We start from the raw sequence: 23,751 nt of genomic DNA, 5'->3' as shown, positions 1-23,751 counted from the left end.
CTCACCATATTCTCATAATACCCACTTTACAAGTGTTTGCATATGCAATTATGCACATGTTATTAATTTTTATGAAACTTTTTTATTTCATAAACCTGGATTCTAATAATTTCATTCTAATGGATACATATTGCTTTCTAATATCAATGAATATAATTTTTTCTATTACATGCACACAAAAAAATTATTTAAAAAATACCTCCCCAAATAAAACAGAACCACAAAAAAACAAAACAAAACAAAAAAAAATACAGCAAATCTAAGTAACTGGAAAATAATAATGAATGCATGAATACTGAATTTCAAATTTAAATAAACATAGAGAGAAAAAATAAATAAATACCTTAGAAATTAAATAAATTAACTACTTGATTAATTACTTAAGTTATATATTATAAATGATTGGAATTTAAACTAAGGAAATTTATTATTTGATTAATTGACTAGTTAAATTAATTTAAAAAAACACAAAACAACAATCAATTAGTATTTTCACTGTAATGTATATCAACAGGTTATATCTCAATGTTTTTATGACTATTTTACAGTACACTTCAGCTATACAAATATTTTCATATTTTCCATAATGATTTTTGATATAAAATTCTTTTTAGTAGGTACAAACCAGTGTGGATAAAAGTATTCAAGTAGACAATGAAATATGTTCATAATTTAAATTTTATTTCATCTAGGAAATATGTAAATATTTAATGCTTCCTTTATATTCTTAACTTTCCTTTCATATATTTTTTTTAAATATAAAAATCATATATTATATTATTCACTTTTAATCAAGATTACGCTAATGATTTACTCGAAACGACTTCAGCGATCGCGATTTTAGATCGGGCGTGGTGTACAGTATATGAAGAAAAGAAGAAATGCCGCCCGATTTCTATCGACTCTGAGGTAAGATTGGCTATAAAAGTTTACGGATATCAATATCATTCATTTAAACATCACCTTAGGGTTTTATGTACCCTAAATCAATCAATTTTATGGGGCTTCTACCACTTTATTGGGGCTTCTACCCTTCTGTATGGGTATTCTTCAAAAAACGGGGGGCTTCTGGAATTTCCAGTTACCGGGCTTTCAGTGAAAAAATAAAGTTACGTCTGGTTAAAAAAAGGGGGTCGTGGAGCATTTGTCAATTTTTAAGAACCAGCTGAAATTGATCAAAATAATTCAAATATCAAAATTGAAATTTATTTTTAATTATTTTATTTATTCAATTTATTATTATTAAGTTATATATTTTTGTATTTTATTACTTTGGCTGTTCTTTTTCTACCATCCAGGCATCCACCTTTGCGAATTTCTACTTTTACCCTATGCTTAATCCGGATTAATATACTGCACGTTAAGGATTCGAAATTTAGACTCTGCTGATGACATGGTGGTGCAACTCCGGGTTAACGAAAGCAAAATATTTATTGGAATCTGGCCATATTCACTGAATTTCGACGATATTGCATCACGCATTTGAATGCATATTAAATATATGTAGAAAGGTACGGTGTAATTTTTCTCAGTTTTAAGAATGCATCTGTTGAGAGTAGGGGTTCATCTGTTTTACCAGACAAAGTTTCATTGGAGTCGAATAAACTATTCCTTCAAAAGAAATTTCATGACCTGATAATATAAGGCACATAATGGGATAAAAACGGATGGATTATTAATAACTGACCAGGAACCATTTGCGAGAAAAAGCGAATCTGAGATTAGTATTCCTCATTTCTTTGCCAACTGTTCAGTATCGGTGAGTTGGTTTATTGTGTACCGTCCCGTCATGTGTTTTCGTGGTATATACGTTTCCGTGGTATTTTTTATTTTTAGGAATAATACCACAATGCAAGTTCGGAATGACGTCATATTTGCTATTAATAAAGGGGAACCCTGTGCATTTTTTATGACCAAATGTTAAACCTTTTTGCCTTTGTCAAAATAAAATATAGCGAGTGAGTTATGCATAGTTCGAAAATTTGACAATTCGCGTAATATACGCTTATCCATCGTGTTTTGAACTAGAATATCAAACTTACAAACTAATAGCCAGCGATCCTGCATATCATCGTCTGTTAACTATCCATACAGCTTCCGGTCATGTGACAATAATTTGGAATTTCCCACTTTTGATTTTTTTTCTACGGTGATCTAGTAGCGTCATTTTTTATATAATTTTCAAAGAAAATATCGGGGGTGTTAAAAAGTTACATGCTAAAAAAAATATTATGCTATTGATAATTAATTGAATTAAACATTTTATTTCTTTAAGTATACATGGAATTACATGGAATTAATATTTTAAAACATGAAACATTAAAATAAAGATTTACAAAATTATTTCTAGGCCACTCATGAGAAAGAGAAGGCCACTCATGAGAAAGAGAAAATTTTTACATTATTTAGCAATACAGCTTACGCACGCCTAGATAGATGTGGTCTTAATTAACAACAAATAAATTTCCATGTCAAATAATGTAATCGTTTTGTCAATTAACTAGTATTTTTGACTCTGTAAAATTTATAAGGATTTTGCCCGACTAGATTTCCATAGTTTGCTTGTTTTATAAATACCACGAAAACATATGACGTCAGCAAAAAAATCGAAAGAGCAACTATGCAAGAATTTAATGACCTTCAGAACAAATAACAAATGATATGCGAGTTAAAATCATTTTAAAATAAGGAGAATTATTGTTTGTATATGTGATAAATAGCAAACATCTCAATTATTCAGTCTTGGAGCACTTTATTACAAATTTAACCGTAATGCCACGAAAACTCATGATCCGAGGGTAATTTTGTGCATTGTCTTGTTTTTCTCATGTATAAAACTGTAAAGTATATCATGATTACTACATGTATGCAGATTCCTGCATTGCATTACATCAGTGAGATCCTTATTTGACATATCGGCATATTTTTGTGAACATGCCAAACCATTTCGGAATCACAAAAGAAAGGTTTTTTTATACCCCCGCTTGAAAAGTGGAGGGTATATAGTAATCGCGATGTCCATCCATCCAGCTGTCTGTATGTATGTCCGTCCGTCTGTTACGCTTTTGGGTACCCATCTCTTAGGCCTAAAATAAAAATAGTCTTGTTTCTAGCTGCAGAACTGTAGCTCTCCGAAAAAATATATTGACAGACCGGAGAGCTACAGTGCCACCTATTGTAAAAACTGTATAAGTATTTATTGCGCACAAAAAATTGTGCTTAGTTCTGAATTAATTCTTCCAAATTCTTACTGTGAAAATTGTAAATGTGAATTGTGAAAAAGTTAGATTTTAAAAAATTCCTTACTCCTCTATGAAGTATTCTCGTAGTTAACATCTGCACAAAGTGCGTTGGACTGAAATTATTTTGTAAACAAAAATGGCAGTATAAATAGACGAAATTTACGATGATCTCAATTTCATGGCCAGGAGGGTTATTAACAACAATTATAAGGAATGTTTTGTTGTGCAAACAGTGAAAGAATATGTTAGGAACACACGGTTAGTAATATTTTGAAATGACAGTTTAAAAACGTGGAGAAATAAATTGAGAAATTGCACACTTTTTTGTGCGCAATAAATATACAGTTTTTTTCAATGGGTGGCACTGTAGCTCTCCGGTCTGTCAATACATTTTTTTCGGAGAGTACAGTTCTGCAACTATCTTGTTTCCTGCTACCCGACCTTCCTTATTTTTTTTGCACACGACCCTAAAGTTTTTATTTAGTTTTGGGGGGGAAATCGGAATTTTCATGATCCAAATGTGAAAAAAAATAAATGTTCAAGTGGTATTTCCTGAAATATAAGTTTATAATATGGATTTTAATAAAGCACTACTTATTTTAAACGATAATTATGACCTATGACATGCTTAATTTGGTTTTGTAACAGTTCATATCCAACAAATACCATTGGAAAAAAATAAAATGAAAAAATAAAATGATTTTCCTACCTACCTATTTTTTTAGGCTGGTAGCAGGAAACAAGACTATTATTCTTTTTGGCCTTATCCGCAACTTCCTCATACCACTGAGTGCAATTTGATGAGACTTACACAGAATCTTTATTACATATTGCCATTGTGCACATCTTGTTTTATTTTCTGATCCGACACATATTTTGGGTTTCCCATAGGAAAACATGGACACTGCCATTATATTCATATGGGAGGGGGATCATTTAGTGAGCTTTTTATGTATACACATGTTTGTTTATTGTAGATTTTTTTAAAGGATAATGCCAATAATAAATAAGCTTATGAAATAATGAATAAAAGTATTAAATGTGGCATTGAAATTTTATCTTACAGAGTAACTTGTACAGCTCAAGTGACTGACAGTTGAGGAGTAACAGATCTGTAAAATGGCAGCAAGGGTGGAGATGGAGAATGGGGAGAATCTATTCTCCCCGGAGGAAGAGAAAGATGTGGATATGTCTTCTGTTGTTGGCAAGGTGAGTTTGTTTGTTTTTGATGGCTCGTAGGTAAAATATTTCATTATTTTAAGGCCATCCTTAAAAAAAAATTTTTTTGCGGTAACGCGCCTCATCATTTTAGGTGTGGGTAGGTAGGTAGGCTTTTTTTTTTTTTTGGAGACAAAAAGTCAGAATTAAATTTCGATTATATAGAGGTATTAACTATGTCTTAGATTTCACTTTAAGTTACTAATCAAACAAGAAAATTAAGGCATTCTTAATGAATCCAATCTTTTATTGTTCAAATATCAGAACACATCAGTTCTTTTTTAAAAACGGTGTCTACAGGTGCAATGGGGACGTAAAAAAATGTCAATAGGATAAAATTAGAAAATGGATATGTAAAAAAAAAAAAAAAAAAATTTTTTTTGAACCCATAAAAAAAATCCAGTAGGGTGGATTTTGGTGAGTCGGTCGCGTTACCGCAAAAAAACAATTTTTTAAGGATGGCCTAATGGGCTGTTTTGAAAGCTTTTATTTTTCACTTATATGTGTGCAGGAAGTATTTGTGATATTTTCTTCTTTGAACAATAGTAGTATAATGTTCAATATTCCTAAAACAATTTACTAAATTAGTTCAGTACCACAAGGTCTACATTTAAAGTGGTAATTTAAGATATAATGACATGTATAATGACAGTATAAAACTTTTAAAGCCATTTTTATTTAATTGAAACTCTTTGTTAAAGGCACATTTAGTAAGTCCAAACAACGAGGAATATGACATCATTGTGGACACAATCAAAGAGAGACTTGATGAAGGCCAGGGAGAAACCATATATGAAATTGGCACAGGAGGTAAATTTAGTTAAAATAATAAGCAAAGCTGTACATTTTTGAATTATTACATCTGTTTACTTGGTGATATACTTCTGTTTATAGGATAGAGTGTTGCATTCATAGTACACTTTGACGAAATTGCTAACACACCACTCAATATTTTCATCTGTAAATGCAACCTCTGCCTCAGCAACACATACTCTTATATGCTGTGTTGCCCACTGAGGTCAAAATTTCTGATGTCTTGATTTTTAAATACAACACACTGAAATGACCATCTTGCCCTTAAACCAATGTCCAATTACAAATTTTGTTGCCAGCTATGTTTAGGGTAGTGGGACATTTACTGCAATTAATTTAAAACATTTACAAATTCAGATTAATTTATGCTTAAAAATTTTCTTTAATTGCAAGATATTTTATTCACTACTTGAATCAATAATGGTTCTTTAAACCTTCATTTTTTTAAGTTAGTAAAATGGCATTTACTAAATGTTCCATTTATTCACTCAGTAGATGTATCATGTAGTGACAGGAAGGCAGTAACAATAAGACTTTTAATGGCATCAGTTAAAATCAGATTTTGATAATTTTATTTTATAAGTCAACCATTTACTTATTCAGGAGATCTGTCTTTGTCTGAAATCTTAAGTGAATGTTTACGCTTTGATTTCCATTTAACTGACTTGATTCGTGACTTACAGAGGGGGATTCTCCGGGCCTCTCACCAGAAGACATGCAGGCATCCATAGCTACACTGAAAAGTATAGCAGAATCTCTACACCTAGAAATGGTGCAGCTACGTGAGAGAAAAGAAGGCGAGGGGCTAGTGACAGAGTATTTACTGAGAAAGACACTAGATAATGATGACTTCATGGAAGTCAGGTAAGAGTTGTTTCCCTTGACAATCTCAATAAAGAGCAAACAATGAAGACAAGACATCATTCAGTTGCTTGTAGTGCAGAGTTATTTCCATAATATGTGCTGTTATTTTTATGGCAAATGAAAAACACAGCAAACAGTTTGTGAATGTAGGAACCACATAAATTGCAAATTATAAAGGGGGTACCGTTTTATTATTAATTTGCAACAAACTAATGTGCCATCTTGGTAGAATGTGAATCTTATGTATGTATTATCTCTGGTCCTACTTGGTGATTCAGAAATCTTAATTAATATGATTTTCACATTTGTATTCTTTCTAACATTTATTGCCAGGATTTGATTAATGTACATTCTCCATATTTACATTTGTCTTATAGGGTTGCAGTTGTTGGCAATGTAGATGCAGGAAAAAGTACATTACTGGGCGTTTTGACTCATGGTGACCTTGACAATGGGCGTGGCATGGCCAGACAGAGGCTCTTTCGACACAAACATGAGATGGAGTCTGGGCGTACCAGCAGTGTAGGCAATGATATTCTGGGCTTTGATGCAGCTGGACATGTTGTAAACAAACCTGACCATGGAAACCTAGACTGGATCAAAATTTGTGAAAAGTCATCTAAGGTAATAATGCTTCATAAAATAGCTCTGTTATATTGAACTGTAAACTATAAAATCAAGCAGTCCAGTAAAAATGAATGCACAAATTTGTATTGAATTCAACTTTTTAAATTATATTCAACATTGACATCTTTTTAGAATTATATCTATTATATTATCAGGATTATTGTACTAAGAATAATGCTAGTGATGTAATAAAGGTAGCACACATAATAAATTTCTTTATGAAATTATGATTGAAGCTCACGATGCTAATTACTTTACAGGTAATCACATTTATTGATCTGGCGGGTCATGAAAAGTATCTGAAGACCACAGTGTTTGGGATGACAGGACATGCACCAGACTTTGCCATGTTGATGGTTAGTATGTTTAGGAGTGCTTGAATCGTTGCATTATATTTGTAATGAAGAAATTTTTTTCTGAGTGTACATAAATTGATAGCTGTACTGATTTCTGCCGGATGACTTGCAGGTTGGATCCAATGCTGGTGTGATAGGAATGACCAAGGAGCACCTGGGTCTGGCTTTGGCCCTGAACGTCCCTGTATTTGTTGTTGTGACAAAAATAGACATGTGTCCCCCCAATGTGCTACAAGAAACATTAAAAATGTTACAGAGGATTCTCAAGTCCCCAGGGTGTAGGAAGATCCCCGTTATTGTACAAAACACAGATGATGTTGTGTGTTCAGCAACTAATTTCACATCTGAAAGGTATGTAATGAAGAGAAATGTTATTTTTAGGGCCCCGCAAGGATTTGCGGGTGCCCTATAGTAATCACTCTGTCTGTCCGTCTGTCACTCTTCCGTCCACAAATTTTCTGTTTTTTTCCAATAACTTTTTTTATGGTTGCCCTATCAAGTTCAAATTTGGTATGGTAGTTCAGTAGGCAGAAATACATATTTTGATGCTAAGTTTGGTTCTCTATGTCTTCTGGTTTGGAGCTGGGGTGGTGGGGTAGATTACTTAACTATGCATAAGAATGAATGGGCAACTTTTTTTATGGTTGCCCAATCAAGTTCAAATTTGGTATGGTAGTTCAGTAGGCAGAAAGACATATTTTGATGCTAAGTTTGGTTCTCTATGTCCCCTGGTTTGGAGCTGGGGTGGTGGGGTAGATTCCTTTACTTTATATAAGAATGCATTGGCAAAGAGAGATAACTGCTGAAGATGTTCCCATTGTAAATTGAATGCTGCTATGAGTCCCTTGGGATTAATTAGCTTTCCTCCTGAAGAAAATCCAGAGCATTACATTGAGATGAATTACCGCAAATGAAGTTTGTTTTGAAGTTAAGTCAATTTGGAATGCTATGAACACTCTGAAATGTGGATTTAAATGTAAATTTTTATAATATATTTTTGTTAGATAGTTATGATTTCATTGAATTCTAAAAACAAGAAATAGATTAAAGAAGATTTTTTGATTTATTTTTTTTTTACTTTATGTTAATTCAAGAATATTATTAATTTTTAAGGTATTTGTATAAAAAACCCATTCTATCATTAATACTGAAAACGTTCTTATTGTAACTTTAGAAGAAAATGATTAGAGAGGTACAATTAATCCCTTGGGATTAATTATCTAGCCTGCCGCAGAAAATTTAATAGGCTTTTCTTTATCTGTCACTTTAAGATTAATGAAAATCTTTGTCTGCAACTGCTGTTTGTTTGAAGTTATATTTGCATTCATTGAAGGCTGGCATTTTTATAAGATAAGTTTCATAATTGTGTAAATAAAAATTGTGTAAAAATGTTAAGTTTTTCTTTATTGCCTAATGTAAATACAAGGATATTATTTTCAGGTTTTTGAATATTCAGGAATTATCTTAAAATTTTAAGAATACAGTTGCTGTTGCTTATTCTTCGTACATTTTTTAATCATTCCGTAAGCTGCACCCTTATAATTCTACCCCATGGCGGGGCCCTTGCTGACTGGTCAGTTTTCTAGTTCTTGGATATACAATGCTTTAGTATGCATTTCTATTGAGACAAAGGTATAAATCCAGTTTAGTTTTAATTAAATGATGAAGAGGCAGATAGACAAATAAGATTGTATGACCTAAGGACAAAAATGAAGAACTGTTTTGGTATCTATACAAACTCCGCCTCTGTGTAATAATTTGTAGTGTATTAATTTTCTTTAGAATTTCATCACTTTCCAAATAAAACATTTACATTTTCCTAAAAATTTTTTTTTTAATTTCAGAATGTGTCCAATATTTCAAGTGTCAAACGTAACAGGAGAAAACCTTGATTTATTAAAAATGTTCCTTAATCTCTTATCGACACGGTTAAAATCGGAGATCTCAGCACCAGCAGAATTCCAGATAGATGACACATTCTCAGTACCGGTGGGTAAATTCTAGACTTACCAAAATTAAGAATTTAGACATATAATACACATGAACTGTACTGTATACCGGGTATTTTATAATTTATGTGTCAAAATGATTTAACTGCATATAAATGCTGTAGGGGAATTTTTTCTTATGAAAATCTGATATTGAATTGAATTATCCCATTATGAGAGAATACCCTCTATAGGCAGTGCAGAAATACTTCCCTTAATTTTAACCTGTCATGAAGAAATATCTATAGTATATTTCAAAGCAAATACAAAATTACATTTATGTTTTTTTCTCATTATAATAAGTTTAAGTGATAAAGAAATCTAATTTCTTGACTTTGTAACAGGGTGTTGGAACCGTTGTATCAGGGACTCTACTTCAGGGCATGATTAAACTGAATGACACGTTACTACTGGGACCCGATGCCCTCGGACATTTCCAGCCAATCACTGTCAAGAGCATTCATCGTAAACGTATGCCTGTACGAGAGGTCAAGGGAGGTCAAACAGCATCATTCTCACTCAAAAAGGTAAGAATTAATCATCAGAAATTTGATCAGAAAAAATATTTTAAAGTTTTTTTTTAAGTAACAGTGAAACATGTCTTATCTGACATACACCTGTACATATATCAAAATTTTTTTTGATCAGAATAGACAGGTGCTGTATTGCACAGTTGTATAAAGAAAAATTCAGTGAAATAGTTAGATTTTACAGTGAGATGGATTGCAGGGTGTCAAAATCAACAGATTTTACTGTATTGATTGCTGTGCTGACTAAAAAAATATGGTGACAGAATTTCATAAAAATTGTTGAAGAATGATTAAACATATTTTATATTGTGTTTTGTCAAGGTTAAAAGGTCATCAATACGAAAAGGAATGGTGATGGTTTCTCAGAAACTAGAGCCAAAGGCCTGCTGGGAGTTTGAAGGAGAAATTTTGGTTCTACATCATCCAACAACAATAAGTGTGCGGTACCAGGCTATGGGTAAGATTTTACCTCTAGGTTCTGATTACAGTATCAAATTCCTGCCTTTGACTAGTAACCTGAAAACAGGGTGACTAGGAAATTTTGGGGGTCTTATTCTTTATAAACTTTGAAAAACTTGACTGCAAAGCTCACTAAATTTATACAATGTAGTAAGCTCCCATTGACTTTATAGAATGCTAGAAAATTATATCCTAGTGAGCATGAATGGGTAGCATTACCATGACCAACCAGAAAATTATTTCGTTCTTAAACATTTTTACTTTATTTTGTCAAGCTTTTTCATTTTTTGTCAAATTTCATTTACAGTACATGTGGGAAGTGTTCGCCAAACAGCCACCATAATGAACATGACCAAAGAACACTTACGAACGGGTGATAAGTCAATAGTAAGGTTCCGCTTCATTAAGAATCCTGAGTATTTAAAGACTGACATGCGTATGGTGTTTAGAGAGGGAAGAACAAAGGCCATTGGCAACATAACAAAACTCTATCCACATGTCAGTGCAGTAGCTCAGAACACGCGACAACAGCGGGCAGCCAAGAAAGCGCAGGAGGCAAACCACCAGGTCCATCCACAAAACGAACCGCAGAAACCCAGTAAAAAACGCAGAACGCGGAACAGCAGCAAAAACCTAGACATGGAGGAATCCAAAGAAAACGTTCCATCATCAAGTTCAGTCCAGGAAGTGACAGTTCAGTCGTGAATCAAAACTGAGTGGGTATTCATGGTATTCTCTTACGTCAAGTTTCTGTATGGCAGTTAGCATACCTGAAAATATCAGGATTTCCAATTTCATGTTTGCTTGTGACTTATAGCATTCATTAAGTTTTGCAGCCAAAAACATCTTATTAAGTGAGACTTGCAGCTAATTTAATAAGCATTGATTTTTAGATTTACTTATCAAGTCAAATTTTTACATGTGAATGCTGCGAAGATTTTTAAATTCATCAATATATTTAGAGTTATTTTTAAAGAAAGTTTTGGGTGAAATAATTTGAAACACTGAATGTACCTATGAGTTGTTAACAGCAGTATTTCAATATCTTAGAAAGTGGTCACAGACATATAATTTCACTCTGGATTGCAAGCAAGGTTCTAGAACTATTCTAGTGCATGTATTAAATGAAAATATTCTTGTGTGAAATTACCTAAAACATATAGCAGAGGATAAACAAAGAACATAATTAATTACCTGGAACAAATAGAATGTACACTTTTCAATTTTAAATGTCAATGTTTTTTTAAGAAATCTTATTTTAAAAAGATGACTGAATTGAATTTTTCTCAATTTTTACTGGGTTTGTTAATTAAAAGATAAATCTATCGTGTGTTATGTTATGAGTAAAACTTGACATATTGATGTAAAAAGTTGCTTAATTTTATCAAATTTGAGGAAAATGTCAGTCTAAAAACTTATTGACTGCTATAATCTTTGGGACAGAGTAACAACATGAACAATAAGAAATTGTCACAGCAGATTGGTTTTTATGACTTAGAGCATGTAGAACTACTTTTGATGCATGTGGGGGCAAGACAAACTTTGTCAATTTTACATTTAGATATTGTACATCACTATTTTTGCAGCATGAGAGGGCTATTTGGTATTTATAAATGAGACAAAATTTTCTCAAGCTAAGGTTTTTGTTTTATATAATTCTTGCCACTGGGTAATGCAATTATACACAAGATTATAATTTTCGTGAGCAGACACTGCAGATCAATCAACCCCACTGCTTGCTCTTTGTCATGACTGGGAAACAGAAAAATCTGTAGAAAATATAAGTGAGTAAATAATGGTTGATAATTAACATGCAAAATGTCAGCATTTGACTTCATGATCATGATGATAGATTGTATTTGTTGACAAGATCAGAGTTTGCAAATGCTGAATTTAAATTAGACTGTTAATATCCTTGTTTCATCAACTTGATTGTCAATAGCTTGCCTCATTTATAAAAAATTGTAATTATATAGACCTTGCTCTTGAATATTGAATATACCAGAAGACATAAACTCCATATGCAGGAGATAAGGGAATATTACTACATAAATGAGGGAAGTTAATAATAGTCATTTTGTTTATAATTAAAAAGTTTTGTATGTTACCATTAACATCTTTTTCTAATGAAATACTCTAAATTACTATTTGTGTGTGAGAACTTTATGCAAAAATATCTGCTCTATGAGTAATCCTCCATGGTGCTATCATTCCCACCGCTGATGTTTTAGAGGTCATTGAAGTACATGTACCTTTATGTTGTATGGGTTCAGAAACCTTTTCAACCATAATTGGGGGGGGGGGGGGCACAATTTTCCATGGAAATATAACATTTTAAAAAAAAAATCTTTAATAGATTACTGTCCCTTGGAAGAATTTTTCACTCATATAAGTTGAAAAGCTTCAAATGTAGGCCTGTACACAGGACTTTGTGTAGTGAGATTTCGTTATTGTGCAATGCCTACCATGGCATAGGACCTTAGTTTTTAAGGTCTCATCTAAAAGACCCTTGACTTTCACTTCCAGTGGTTGACATTAGGCAAAAAAATCACTACATGTAACTATTCAATGTCTCAGGTTTGACATAGTATGGGAACAAAAATTACACCCAAATCCTCCTGATCATAGCCAGGACCTAACACTAGGCTACCTCAACAGATTTTAAAGATCAGAGGGAAAAATAAGCAAGGCTCAAGTTACTTAGGTGAGCCTTGAGGCCCTTTAACCTCTTGTGAAATTTCTTTTCAATTTCACTCCGAGTTTGACCTGGGCTCAGTTCCAACAAGAGGCCAGTGGGCCACATCTCTCACCTGAGTAACTTTGGTGATGCTGTTCTTTACCAGATTTCCCCCTCGTAATATCTATTGTGGCCCCACCCTAACTAAAGTACTGGTAGTTGAAAGCTCATGTCCATTTGTCTGTCTGATCATCCGTCAATAAACTTTTTGCTTAACACCTATTGTGGCCCCACCCAACTAAAGTAGCTGAAAGCTCATGTCCATTTGTTTGTCTGACTGTAACTCTATAAACTTTTCACATTTTCAACTTCTTCTCAAGAACCACTGGGCCAATTTTAACAAAACTTGGTACAAAGCATCCTTGAACGGGAATTTCAGTTTTTCAAATGAAAGGTCAAGCCCCTTTACAAGGAGAGATTATCAAGAAAAGAGGGTGGGGTCATTAAAAAATCTCAAGAATCATTGGGTGAGAAAAGATGAAACTTATGTTAAAGCATCTTGGGTAGTGTAGATTCTAAATTGTTCAAATCATGACACCCTGGGGTAGGGCGGGGCCACAATAGGGAATCCAAGTTTTACATAGAAATATTGAAATGGTTTGGGCCGTGGATATTGGCCTGGATAGCTCAGTTGGTAGAGCACCTGACTAGAGATGCAGGGCTCCCGGGTTCGATTCCTGATCCAGCTGTACATTTTCTCCCTCATGTTACAATATATAGGTAAAATCTTTAAAAATCTTCTCACTGGGCCAGTAAACCTGAAAATGAAAAGGAAGCATTCTGGGATAGTGTAGATTCTAAATTGTCCAAATTATGACCCCTGGGATAGGGTGGGGCCACAAAGGGTATTGCTAAGGATGAAGATAGCATGGCCAGTCTCTCAGGTGAGTGTTATAGCCCATGGGCCTCTCATTTTAAGTTCTGTTCACGTCTTGCACATGAGCAGTAACAAATGCAGTGTTCAGTTCCTTTAGTTTTCTACTTATGGTTATGTTAACTGCATTGTTACATGCAAGATTCTTACAAAAACAGCTATTATATAACAAATACCGGTAATAAGTTATTATATTTTAAAATTTTTTATTCTGTACATTATGATGTGTTGGATGTAAAAAAACAAAAGCAAACATGTAAATTAAAGACTTCCACATCTAATTAAAGTCTATACAATAATCCATTTTCTTACGAAAGAGATCTGTTTATTACAAAAAAAAAAACACCACCATTCATTCATCAGCAAGTAAATTTGTAAATGAGCTTATATTGCCAGCAAAAGTCCACACTGTTTTAAAACACTCACATTTCATGAATGTTAATTGTTATCTGAGTATCTAAATCAACCACTCACATATACACAAAAGTTAATTTCCACATGATCACATTTGCACAACAACAAGACATTTTGCATATTAAAGTAAATTTTCTGAAATATATACAAGATTGCGTTGATTGGTAAAGATTTGTTCAACAAATGTAAGTTTTTATACAATGAAAAACCCGGCACTAACCATGCCCTAGATCAGAGCACATCTAAGAGAACTATACACTGTTAACATAACAGCCATTGGTTGTAAAAATAGTCAATTCTTCACTCTCTGAATTCCAGCAGAGTTTTCTCAAACACATCAAAAAATATGTCAGCATGATGCTTCTCAAAAATCAGAGTGGGACGGAATCGCATGGATCTGTCTCCGCAGGCTCCAGCATGAACACCTATAAAACATAAAATGGGTTATTAGAAAAATAACAGAAGGTCTGCTCCTTTTCAGAACTGCATCCCAAATAACCTGTTAAGAAATCAGAATTTTTAAAGATTATTAGAAATTTTCTCCAGCATGCACGATAGGTAGTTTATTTATTGATCACCTATACAATATCATGCAATTCTAGTCCCTTGTTATGAAAGTAAGAACAAATTTACCTCTGTTTCTTAGTTTCATAATGACGCTGTCTCGGAATCCTGCATCAGGAAAGTCTACGGAGCAGAATGTCCCCAGACCTCTCACGTTAAAAACACTGTGAGGGAATTTTTTCTGTAAAAAAATGGTATTACAACAAAAATTAAATAATTTGTATGACAAAACTTCAACAACAACAACAAAAAACCCTACCAGGGTAAATGTATTAAAAACAAGAGGCCCATGGGCCACATCGCTCACCTGAGAAGCTTTGACCATTCTGTTCTTTACCAGATTTCCCCCTTGTTATACATAATGCATACCCACCCTACCCCACTGATCATAATTTAGACATTTTGAAATCTACACTACCCAATGATCCTTCCATGGGCACATATGTTTCAGCTTTTTTGGCCCAGTGGTTCCCGAGAACAAGATTTTCAAAGATTTTTCCTATATATTTCTATGTAAACCTTTGATTCCCTATAATGGCCCCGCCCTTCCCCCGGGGGTCATGATTCCTACAATTTAGAATTTACACTACCCCAGAATGCTTCCACATAAGCTTCACTTTTTCTGGCCCAGTGGTTCTTGAGTAGAAGATTTTCAAAGAATTTTCCTATATATTTCTATATAAAACTTTGATTCCCCATTGTGGCCCTGCCCTTCCCCCGGGGGTCATTATTTGTACAATTAAGAATCTACATTATACCAGGATGCTTCCACATAAGTTTCAGCTTTTTTGGCCCAGTGGTTCCTGAGAAGAAGATTTTCAAAGATTTTTCCTATATATTTCTATGTAAAACTTTGATTCCCTATAATGGCCCCGCCCTTCCCCCGGGGGTCATGATTCCTATAATTTAGAATTTACAATACCCCAGAATGCTTCCACATAAGTTTCAGCTTTTCTGGCCCAGTGGTTCTTGAGAAGAAGATTTTCAAAGAATTTTCCTATATATTTCTATATAAAACTTTGATTCCCCATTGTGGCCCCGCCCTTCCCCTGGGGGTCATTATTTCAACAATTTAGAATCTACATTATACCAGGATGCTTCCACATAAGTTTCAGCTTTTCTGGCCCAGTGGTTCTTGAGAAGAAGATTTTCAAAGAATTTTCCTATATATTTCTATATAAAACTTTGATTCCCCATTGTGGCCCCGCCCTTCCCCCGGGGGTCATGATTTGAACAATTTAGAATCTACACTACCCCAGGATGCATCCACATAAGTTTCAGCTTTACTGGCCCAGTGGTTCTTGAGAAGAAGATTTTTTAATGACCCAACCCTATTTTTGTCTTTTCTTGATTATCTCCCCTTGCGAGGGGATATGTCCCTTCATTTTAACAATTTAAATTCCCCTTCACCCAAGGATGCTTTGTACCAAGTTTGGTCAAAATTGGCCCAGTGGTTCTTGAGAAGAAGTCGAAAATGTGAAAAGTTTACAGACGGACAGACAGACGGACAGACAGACAGACAGACAGACAGACGGACAGACGACGGACAAAATGTGATCAGAAAAGCTCACTTGAGCCTTTGGCTCAGGTGAGCTAAAAATGATATGTCTGCAAGTTCTCTCCCTTATATACCTCCATTTCGTGGAGTCCATCCTGGAGATATTTGCCGGTCTCCTTGACATTGTCCAGCAGATTGTACTTCTTAATTGTGTTAATTACAGCCTCCAGCAGCAGAACCTTGGAGGAGTCACCCACCCAGGTGTTAAAGATGCGGAAAGCCTAAAACAACCAACTCAAATATATAGCTTGAATCTGAGAATTTTTACAGGGCTTTTCCTAAGAATTCTGAATGTTAAACTTCCAAGAAAATTAAATAAATACAAGCTGTATCAAAATTCCTTTTAAAATGATTTATTTATTAAGAAAATGAAAATATCCCTAAACATACCTCTTTTGGTCTGAGATCTTCTTTGTAGTAAAAGCCTCCAGTCAACATTTTCTTGCTGAAGGCCACAATATCGGGGGCCTCAGGGAGGTCAAAGTGTTCGTGTGCCCAGAATTTCCCTGTGGACCCACAGCCTGTCTGGACCTCATCCATCAACAATACTACTTCATTCTAAAAATAAGTGGCTTAATTCAATCGTGTTCTGGTAGGGATACAGATGTATTATACCTAGTAGTTCAAGATTTTTTTTTAAATTTGATACATGTAATGAAATATAATTTTTAAACTAGAGGTACTGTGAGCAATAAAGCAGATAACTGAAAGACAGAAGAATGGATATCCTTAACACTATGTACCCCCTGCTTTTCAAGGGGAGCTCTACAATTTTACCCTAAACTTTGCAGTACCTCTTTGCAAATCTTTTGAAGCACCTGGAAAAATCTAGGAGAAGCAAAGTTGTCTCCCCCTTCTGCCTGAATGGGTTCAATACAACAGCCTACAACAGGGCGCCCTCTCTTATTGTACTCAGCAATTCTCTCTCGCACCTAACAAAGAAATAAAGTCAAATTGTATGGAACAATACATACGAAGGATCAAAATGTAAGGAAAAGTTTTTTTTTCATTTAACCAGTCAAAATACATTCTTTCAACATTTTCGCAGAATTATATAAAATATAAAATAAACGCCAACACTTTTGCATTTTTTTCTAAAACCTCACTCTGATATCCAAGGTAAAATGTATTATGTGCCAGGACTGTTGCCATCTAAATTTTCTGAGATTCTATACTGCCTCATGTACTAAGTTACAATCAATATACCTCGTCCAGACTGCGATTCTCTATCTCCATATTTTCTCTTTCATTTTCATGCAGAGGATACTTCAGTTTGGGAAAGGTTGCCATTGGCCAGTCAGGAGTGGGGAAGTCCAGTTTATGGATCCATTTGGAGTGGGTTATTCCAAGAGCACCTGTTATAAATTAGAAGAAAAATTAATTCACTGACTGCAGCATTTTAGAATTTGTGTGATCTCTGAAGCAGATTATGATGTCCTCAATTATTAAATTTTCAATATTCAATTGCACAAAGAAAGAAATATACAACATGATCTACATATTTCTTTTACAAAAACAGCCAACACTCTTCACTAGACAGACAGATGGTTAAACTCGGGAGAGAAAAGGAATTGGACTGTCACAGCATGGAGGTTAATTCTCGTGACATGGAGACAGGCCAAAAAATTCTGCAGTTGAACTGTCCACTAGTTAGGCACTGTCAAATCCTACGCTCCACAAGAAAGTAAATACTTAGTAAGGTGTCAGAAACATATTGTAAACCAACTTTTATTTGCAACTTCTATTTTATCAAAAGCAAATAAAAGTTGGTTTAAAGTCACCATTTAACTAGAGCTTATAAGCACAAACATTCCACGGATCATACGCAATAATACAGAAATTCAATTGGTAAACCGAAGTATAAGAAGTATGTCAGGGAACCAAATTTCAACAAGATAATAGTATACTAACCCATAGTTCTCCCATGAAAAGCCCCTGAGAAGGAGAGAACAGTAAGGTCTGGACATCCCGGTTCCTTGTTGTACAGACAGGAAGTTAGTTCTTCCTGTGAAGGAGGCAACCCTCCCCTCTTTTTTCTCTATTAAACATAGAAGTAAATGTAGTCAACAATAAGTTGAAATGAATGGTGATAAAGTTATTATTAAGCTTTGAACATTTGTTACCAAAAAAAATCTTCGTAAAAAAAAAAACCTGAATAATAGAACATTAACTCAAAATTCTTTCCCTCTATTGTTTGGTATTGAAATTTTTCACCAAATCTCGAAATTAAAAAAAAAATCAACCTTCCAGTTAAAATTAAACTTACTTGGTGTGTGATAAACATTGCTTTTTGTCCATGTTCAATTGAGCATGCTCCACAGGCCATGGTCTGCACCTGATGCATTCCAGGTGGAGCCACCTTCAAGGGGAGATAATTGAGTTAACATATCTTGCTTCTCTGCAATAACTTTATGGACTATGTACCACTGAAGAAAACTTACAGAGAGCAGGGCATTTTTGAGGTGCCGAACCCAGTCCTTGGGTGGAAAAACAGCAAGTGCTGGTCTGTTTATGAAGGTACTCTAAATGAAAAAAATGAAGAGATTATCATAATTACTTCCAGCAGAAATAACCTCATAATTTTCAAAAAAAATTTGTTTGTACTCCTTCCAACACCTATATCTACTATCATGCAAGCATATTCCCACAACTACTATCTAGAGTGTTACTTTTGATTCACAAAAACCATGCATAGCATCTCCTCTGATATGCCAGCTTACTTCGTTTGTGACTTCTGAATGTAAGAAACCTAGGAAAACCATTTAAATCATACTAAAAAAATCTAATAAAAAGACATAACGTTATGTGAGACTATCTTACCAGGTTCTCTGGTTGACTCAAGACCTGCAGCAGATTGGGATGATTGTATCCTGCAATAATGTAACAAATGCATAAAACATACAGCATGGTGTTCTGTAATAACATTCTTTCCAGGAAAAAAATTGGTTGCAAGCAAATGGATATACATTGTAATTTTCGTTCTATTTTTTTTGCCTCACTTTTGCAAGAAACAAGAATCTAATGGACCAAAATGCTCTCTCACGCTTGCTTAGCTATTATTTTAAAGCCCTAAACTACCAATAGGATAGATTACCATTGTTCTACTGATTTGGATAGAAGGTAATTGTGACCATCGACCCGATATGGGGTCCACTTTGAAGGGTACAATACCCTACTGCTCAATGCTCATTGGCCTTATCAATTGGTCACAAAGTAACTTTTGGCAAAGTAACTGTCCTTGAATGTCATTGTCAAGGGATTATTTTGATATGATGCCTTTTTCAGTCTTTATTACAGAAGCATGTGCTTTATCTATATACATCCAAGATTGGGTCTCCTAGCTGTTTGTCCCAGCCTTACATCCTAATTCTATATCTATTAACTCCCATGCTGAAAATTAAAAATGAGATATGGCTTTGTTCTTGATGAAACTTGTGATTATTTGATATACAAGTACTTAAGACTGTTCAACCAGAGTCATGGCATGGTAGTTTTAATTAGTGTGGCAACTTCATTGTCTTTCGGGATGAATTCTTTGAAATGGACTATGGCGGTTATCTTAGCATTGAAGCCCTGATCAACCTACCAATTGGAATGGACTAAGGCTGTATCAATATATCGATAAATATCGATATTCAAGAAAAATATCGTATCAAAAAGTAACTTCCAATACGTATCGAACAGACATTTTTTCTTCAAATTCTGTTTAAAAGATGGGAATTTCAATCACCAAAGATTATACTTTACTTTTCTGAATTAAAACTATCAATAATTATTTAATTTCTAAGGAAATAAAAAAGTTTTTATAATTATTACAAAATACATAGAAAAAAATTTTTGAACATGTTGATTTTACTGTCATCAGAAGTTTTAATTGAAGTGTTATTTTTAAAGACAATGAGACAAGTACTTTAAAATGGGTAATAAAACACTTAATTGTTATGAAATGTATGCATTAAAATGATTTAGAAGCCTTTTCTGATGGACTTGTTTCAGAATCCAATATATCGCATATCGCTTTAAAAAATATTGTATCGTATCGTATCGAAATTTTTGGCTCAATACACAGCCCTAGAATGGACTATAGTGGTTATATTAGCACTGAAGCCCTGATCAACCTACCAATTGGAATGGACTATAGCGGTTATCTTAGAATTGAAACCTTGATCAACCTACCAATTGGAATGGAGGCAATCTGTGTAAAGAGATCCAATAAAACATTGCCATCCACATCTGTGATGTAGTTTCCTTGGCTCTTCGCATAATCCACAAAGAACTGGACCGATCCAGCATTCTGAAATCAATATACATGTACAATATAACTGCAGGTCTGTAGAATGAGACATTGGCTGGTCCCAAATCGATAAGGGTCTTGGCAATTTTATTTAAAAAGTCTTAATTTTAAAGGTGTTGTAAAGTCAGCATTATATAAATTAAACTTTTTTTCCTGGGCATAAAAAAGTTCAATCAGCTTCCATAATGATTTAAAAGATTTTTTTTATGAACAAAGTATTAAAATTGTAAAATAAAAGGTGATTTTATTTTGAATTACACTGAGCACTACACTGTATATATAAAGCAGCAAATTTGTCATAGAACATGCAGTGTGTTGTTATCAGTCAGACACTTTTGCATTAAATTAACTAATTAAAAATTTCTTAAAAACAAAATGAACTTTATATTCCTGTACCTTGATGCAAATGTAGATATTTCTTTCAAAATATGTAAAATTAATGTAAAAATATGGAAACGAGATTCAGAAGGTAAAAAGTCCCTTCAGGCCCCAAAGAGCAAAAATGAATATATTAGATAAATAGAGCATATGAACTTAAGCTTTCTGAAAGCTTGGTTGAATACTCATCACTGCAGACCTATAATAACAGGCAAATATGAAAATCTACATAATATTCTTACTTATGTTGACCGGCAAGATTATTATATATTGCAAATCAGAAATATGCTTCAGGTAAGCTTAATATTTGCTTTGCTTAGTTACCCTTTGTCTTGGTTAATCATTGCTTCTGTAATTTCTGCAATGTTGGGATAAGAACATTCCCTATAGTTGCATCATTTTTTCTTATCATTCATAACCTTTAAAGCCAATGCTGTTGGCATCAGTTGTACATTCAATGACTGATACAATTAACCAAGATACCTTTCTCGTATATTCCTACCTCAAGCTATACATAGTTCAGTGTCAGAAAAAAGGTCTTTTCTTAGTACATTGTTCAGTGTAAACAAAAAAAATATGAACAAAAAAAACATTTGCAATATATCTTTAGTTCTTTACCTTATCAAAGACATAACACACTTGCCATTTGATCCATTTCCAAGGAATAATTGTAGAGACTGAATCGTTGTCCTAATCTTTATACTTTCTATCTTGTACTTGATACATGAAATCCTCCGTACCTGAATTTCGTCCAGTTCCTGGGTCAGTTTCTGAGACTCAGGGCCAGGGATGCTGGTCCGCAGAATCGGACCCCTGGGCTCCTCACAACCTGCGGTCACATACTGGGGGGCGTCGACTGCTGTATGCTGGGACACATAACGCAACCTTGAGGCTAAAAGAAGACGACAAATGGGTCTTAGGCAATTTAAATCATAAGCTTCATTTGAAAAATTAATTATATCGAACCTGAATTAGTTCTGGGTATACTATTATAGTATAGATATTACATGACAATGATGTAAATATAATGTAACTTTATAGTAAATTAATTAAAGTCTAGCTAAAATTGAACATGTATATCTAATTCAACATTTAATGTATTTAACCTTTGGTGTAATTAAATCTCATCAGATGTCAGGGACATTATGTGTCATACTGGTCCATGTTAATTTTAAATAACATTAAGCATTTAAAAATAACTCGCATGGTCATGAATTTAACATCCCTGCACTGTCTAAATACATTTATTGTCAAGTACATAAAGTATTTTCATAAACCATCAAACTCTTTTCTCTAGTAGGTTTATGTTTACATTTATTTACATGTTGTTTACAAAGTTTCACTTATAGTTAGACATCATTTTACGATTCTAGCCAATAATTATCTATGTACTAATTATTGTGATTTCCACACATGATTATACATTAATTTATAATTTAATTCTGTTTGTATTCTTGTCTCTCATTGGTTGATTTCCAAAAAGGAACGCATAACATTTTGTATAATCTGTTTACACACCCCCTTTGAATTTACATGTTGTCCTTATTCATGAAAAATTCCAGATTTAATGAATGTACCTTTAACTTCAAACAGTTGCTCGATCTTACCTCATGTAAACAAGCATCATGGCTGCTAGATCTATGTATCAGTTTTTACCTCCCCTTGCTTCCCATCACTTCCGTTACTACGGTTAATAAAAACAACACAATTTTACATCCCCAGTTGTTTAATTATTTTAAAATTAAATTATAAGAAATGATTTCCACACATGATAATCCGCTTCGCGGATTATAAAGCGTAAACTGATATACTCGATAATCTGGCATTAATTTAAAACTTTAAGTCCTCAGATAGTATAAATTTTTTTCCCAAAAGGTCAGATGTACAAAGACAACAATATAAAACTACCCATAATTAATTATAATGCATGTATACTAGTCTCTGTTTCCTTCAATCTTCATTGGAACTCCCAGATTGAGTCTCAGTAACACTGTTCATTCATCACTGATTGATCGACTGAATGTAGCATAAAGTTCAAAACTTATAGTTATACTTATAGATTTAAACACAGATGGATACATGCATGTACAAAGTTTTAAAGATTTTTAAAGAATGTACTGAAGGAATATCTCCTTTCAAATTTGTATTTAATATTCACCATCTTTGTCAATGACAAAATTTACGAAATTTTTTTTTACACAGCTGACCTTGATTTACACATTGATAGGGTGAATACTGAATAACCTTATTCATAGATTAAATGAGTCAATGCCCTATTTGTAACCTAAGTCATTCAACTCGAACTGCATATAAACAATGAAACCTTGAAACTAGAGCTGAATGAAGTATTGGAAAATCCATATCTGCACTTACACACCCATATCAACAAGAGGCCCAGGGGCCACAGCACTCACCTGAGCACATCGGCTAAGAAAAAGCACATATCGGATCAGAACTGAAAGTTTACTGAGGTTGGGGTGGGGGGAGGGGGGCTTGAATTTTAACTCCCCCCTAGGGGATCATTATTTGAATGAACTACAATCGACACTACCTGAGAATGAATCCATATAAATATTACTAATTATGGCTTTGAAGTACTTGAAAAGAAGATTTTAAAAGATTTTCCCTATATATTCCTATGTAAATTAAGCTTTGGTCGGCCATTTTGGCCCCACCCTAGCCCCAGGGGTCATGATTTGAACAAAATCGAATCTACACTACCTGAGGATAATTTCAAATGAGTTTCATCTTTCCTGTCTCAATGATTCTTGAGAAGATTTTTAAAGATTTTCCCTATACATTCCTATGTAAAACTTTGATCAGCCATTTTGGCCC

The 23,751-nt window shown here is 33.8% G+C and overlaps 2 protein-coding genes across 3 annotated transcripts in view; one reads left to right on the top strand and one right to left on the bottom strand.

Moving 5' to 3' along the window:
• The first annotated feature begins 1,365 nt into the window (after positions 1-1,365).
• LOC134283739 (GTP-binding protein 1-like) lies at positions 1,366-11,422 on the top strand. The gene is made up of 11 exons (XM_062766218.1): positions 1,366-1,511; positions 4,309-4,451; positions 5,162-5,270; positions 5,957-6,137; positions 6,515-6,761; positions 7,025-7,120; positions 7,233-7,471; positions 8,965-9,109; positions 9,453-9,635; positions 9,960-10,095; positions 10,405-11,422. The coding sequence occupies exons 2-11, from the start codon at positions 4,362-4,364 to the stop codon at positions 10,800-10,802; spliced, it is 1,824 nt and encodes a 607-aa protein (XP_062622202.1). The 5' UTR covers positions 1,366-1,511; positions 4,309-4,361; the 3' UTR covers positions 10,803-11,422.
• Positions 11,423-13,889: 2,467 nt separating this feature from the next.
• The window catches only part of LOC134283738 (4-aminobutyrate aminotransferase, mitochondrial-like), a 12,252-nt gene continuing 2,390 nt past the window's right edge, over positions 13,890-23,751 (bottom strand). Inside the window, exons 2-13 of one of the 2 annotated variants that reach the window (XM_062766216.1) lie at positions 21,657-21,808; positions 20,421-20,538; positions 19,065-19,114; positions 18,686-18,766; positions 18,511-18,603; positions 18,156-18,282; positions 17,451-17,599; positions 17,039-17,176; positions 16,635-16,802; positions 16,319-16,465; positions 14,756-14,867; positions 13,890-14,547 (exon numbers count right to left, since the gene is read on the bottom strand). In XM_062766216.1, coding sequence (XP_062622200.1) covers positions 14,423-14,547; positions 14,756-14,867; positions 16,319-16,465; positions 16,635-16,802; positions 17,039-17,176; positions 17,451-17,599; positions 18,156-18,282; positions 18,511-18,603; positions 18,686-18,766; positions 19,065-19,114; positions 20,421-20,538; positions 21,657-21,808 — 1,460 coding nt within the window. In that variant the 3' untranslated portion in view covers positions 13,890-14,422. Of the gene's footprint in view, positions 14,548-14,755; positions 14,868-16,318; positions 16,466-16,634; positions 16,803-17,038; positions 17,177-17,450; positions 17,600-18,155; positions 18,283-18,510; positions 18,604-18,685; positions 18,767-19,064; positions 19,115-19,830; positions 19,839-20,420; positions 20,539-21,656; positions 21,809-23,751 lie in introns of those variants that run through there. The other variant, XM_062766217.1, reaches the window with a different exon arrangement.

The sequence above is a fragment of the Saccostrea cucullata genome, unplaced genomic scaffold, assembly GCF_032062105.1.
Source record: "Saccostrea cucullata isolate Sc308-1 unplaced genomic scaffold, CSIRO_AGI_Scuc_v1 ctg451, whole genome shotgun sequence".
NCBI lineage: Eukaryota > Metazoa > Mollusca > Bivalvia > Ostreida > Ostreidae > Saccostrea > Saccostrea cuccullata.
The sequence above is the reverse complement of the archived record's forward strand: the minus strand, read 5'-3'. Positions and strand labels throughout refer to the sequence as shown.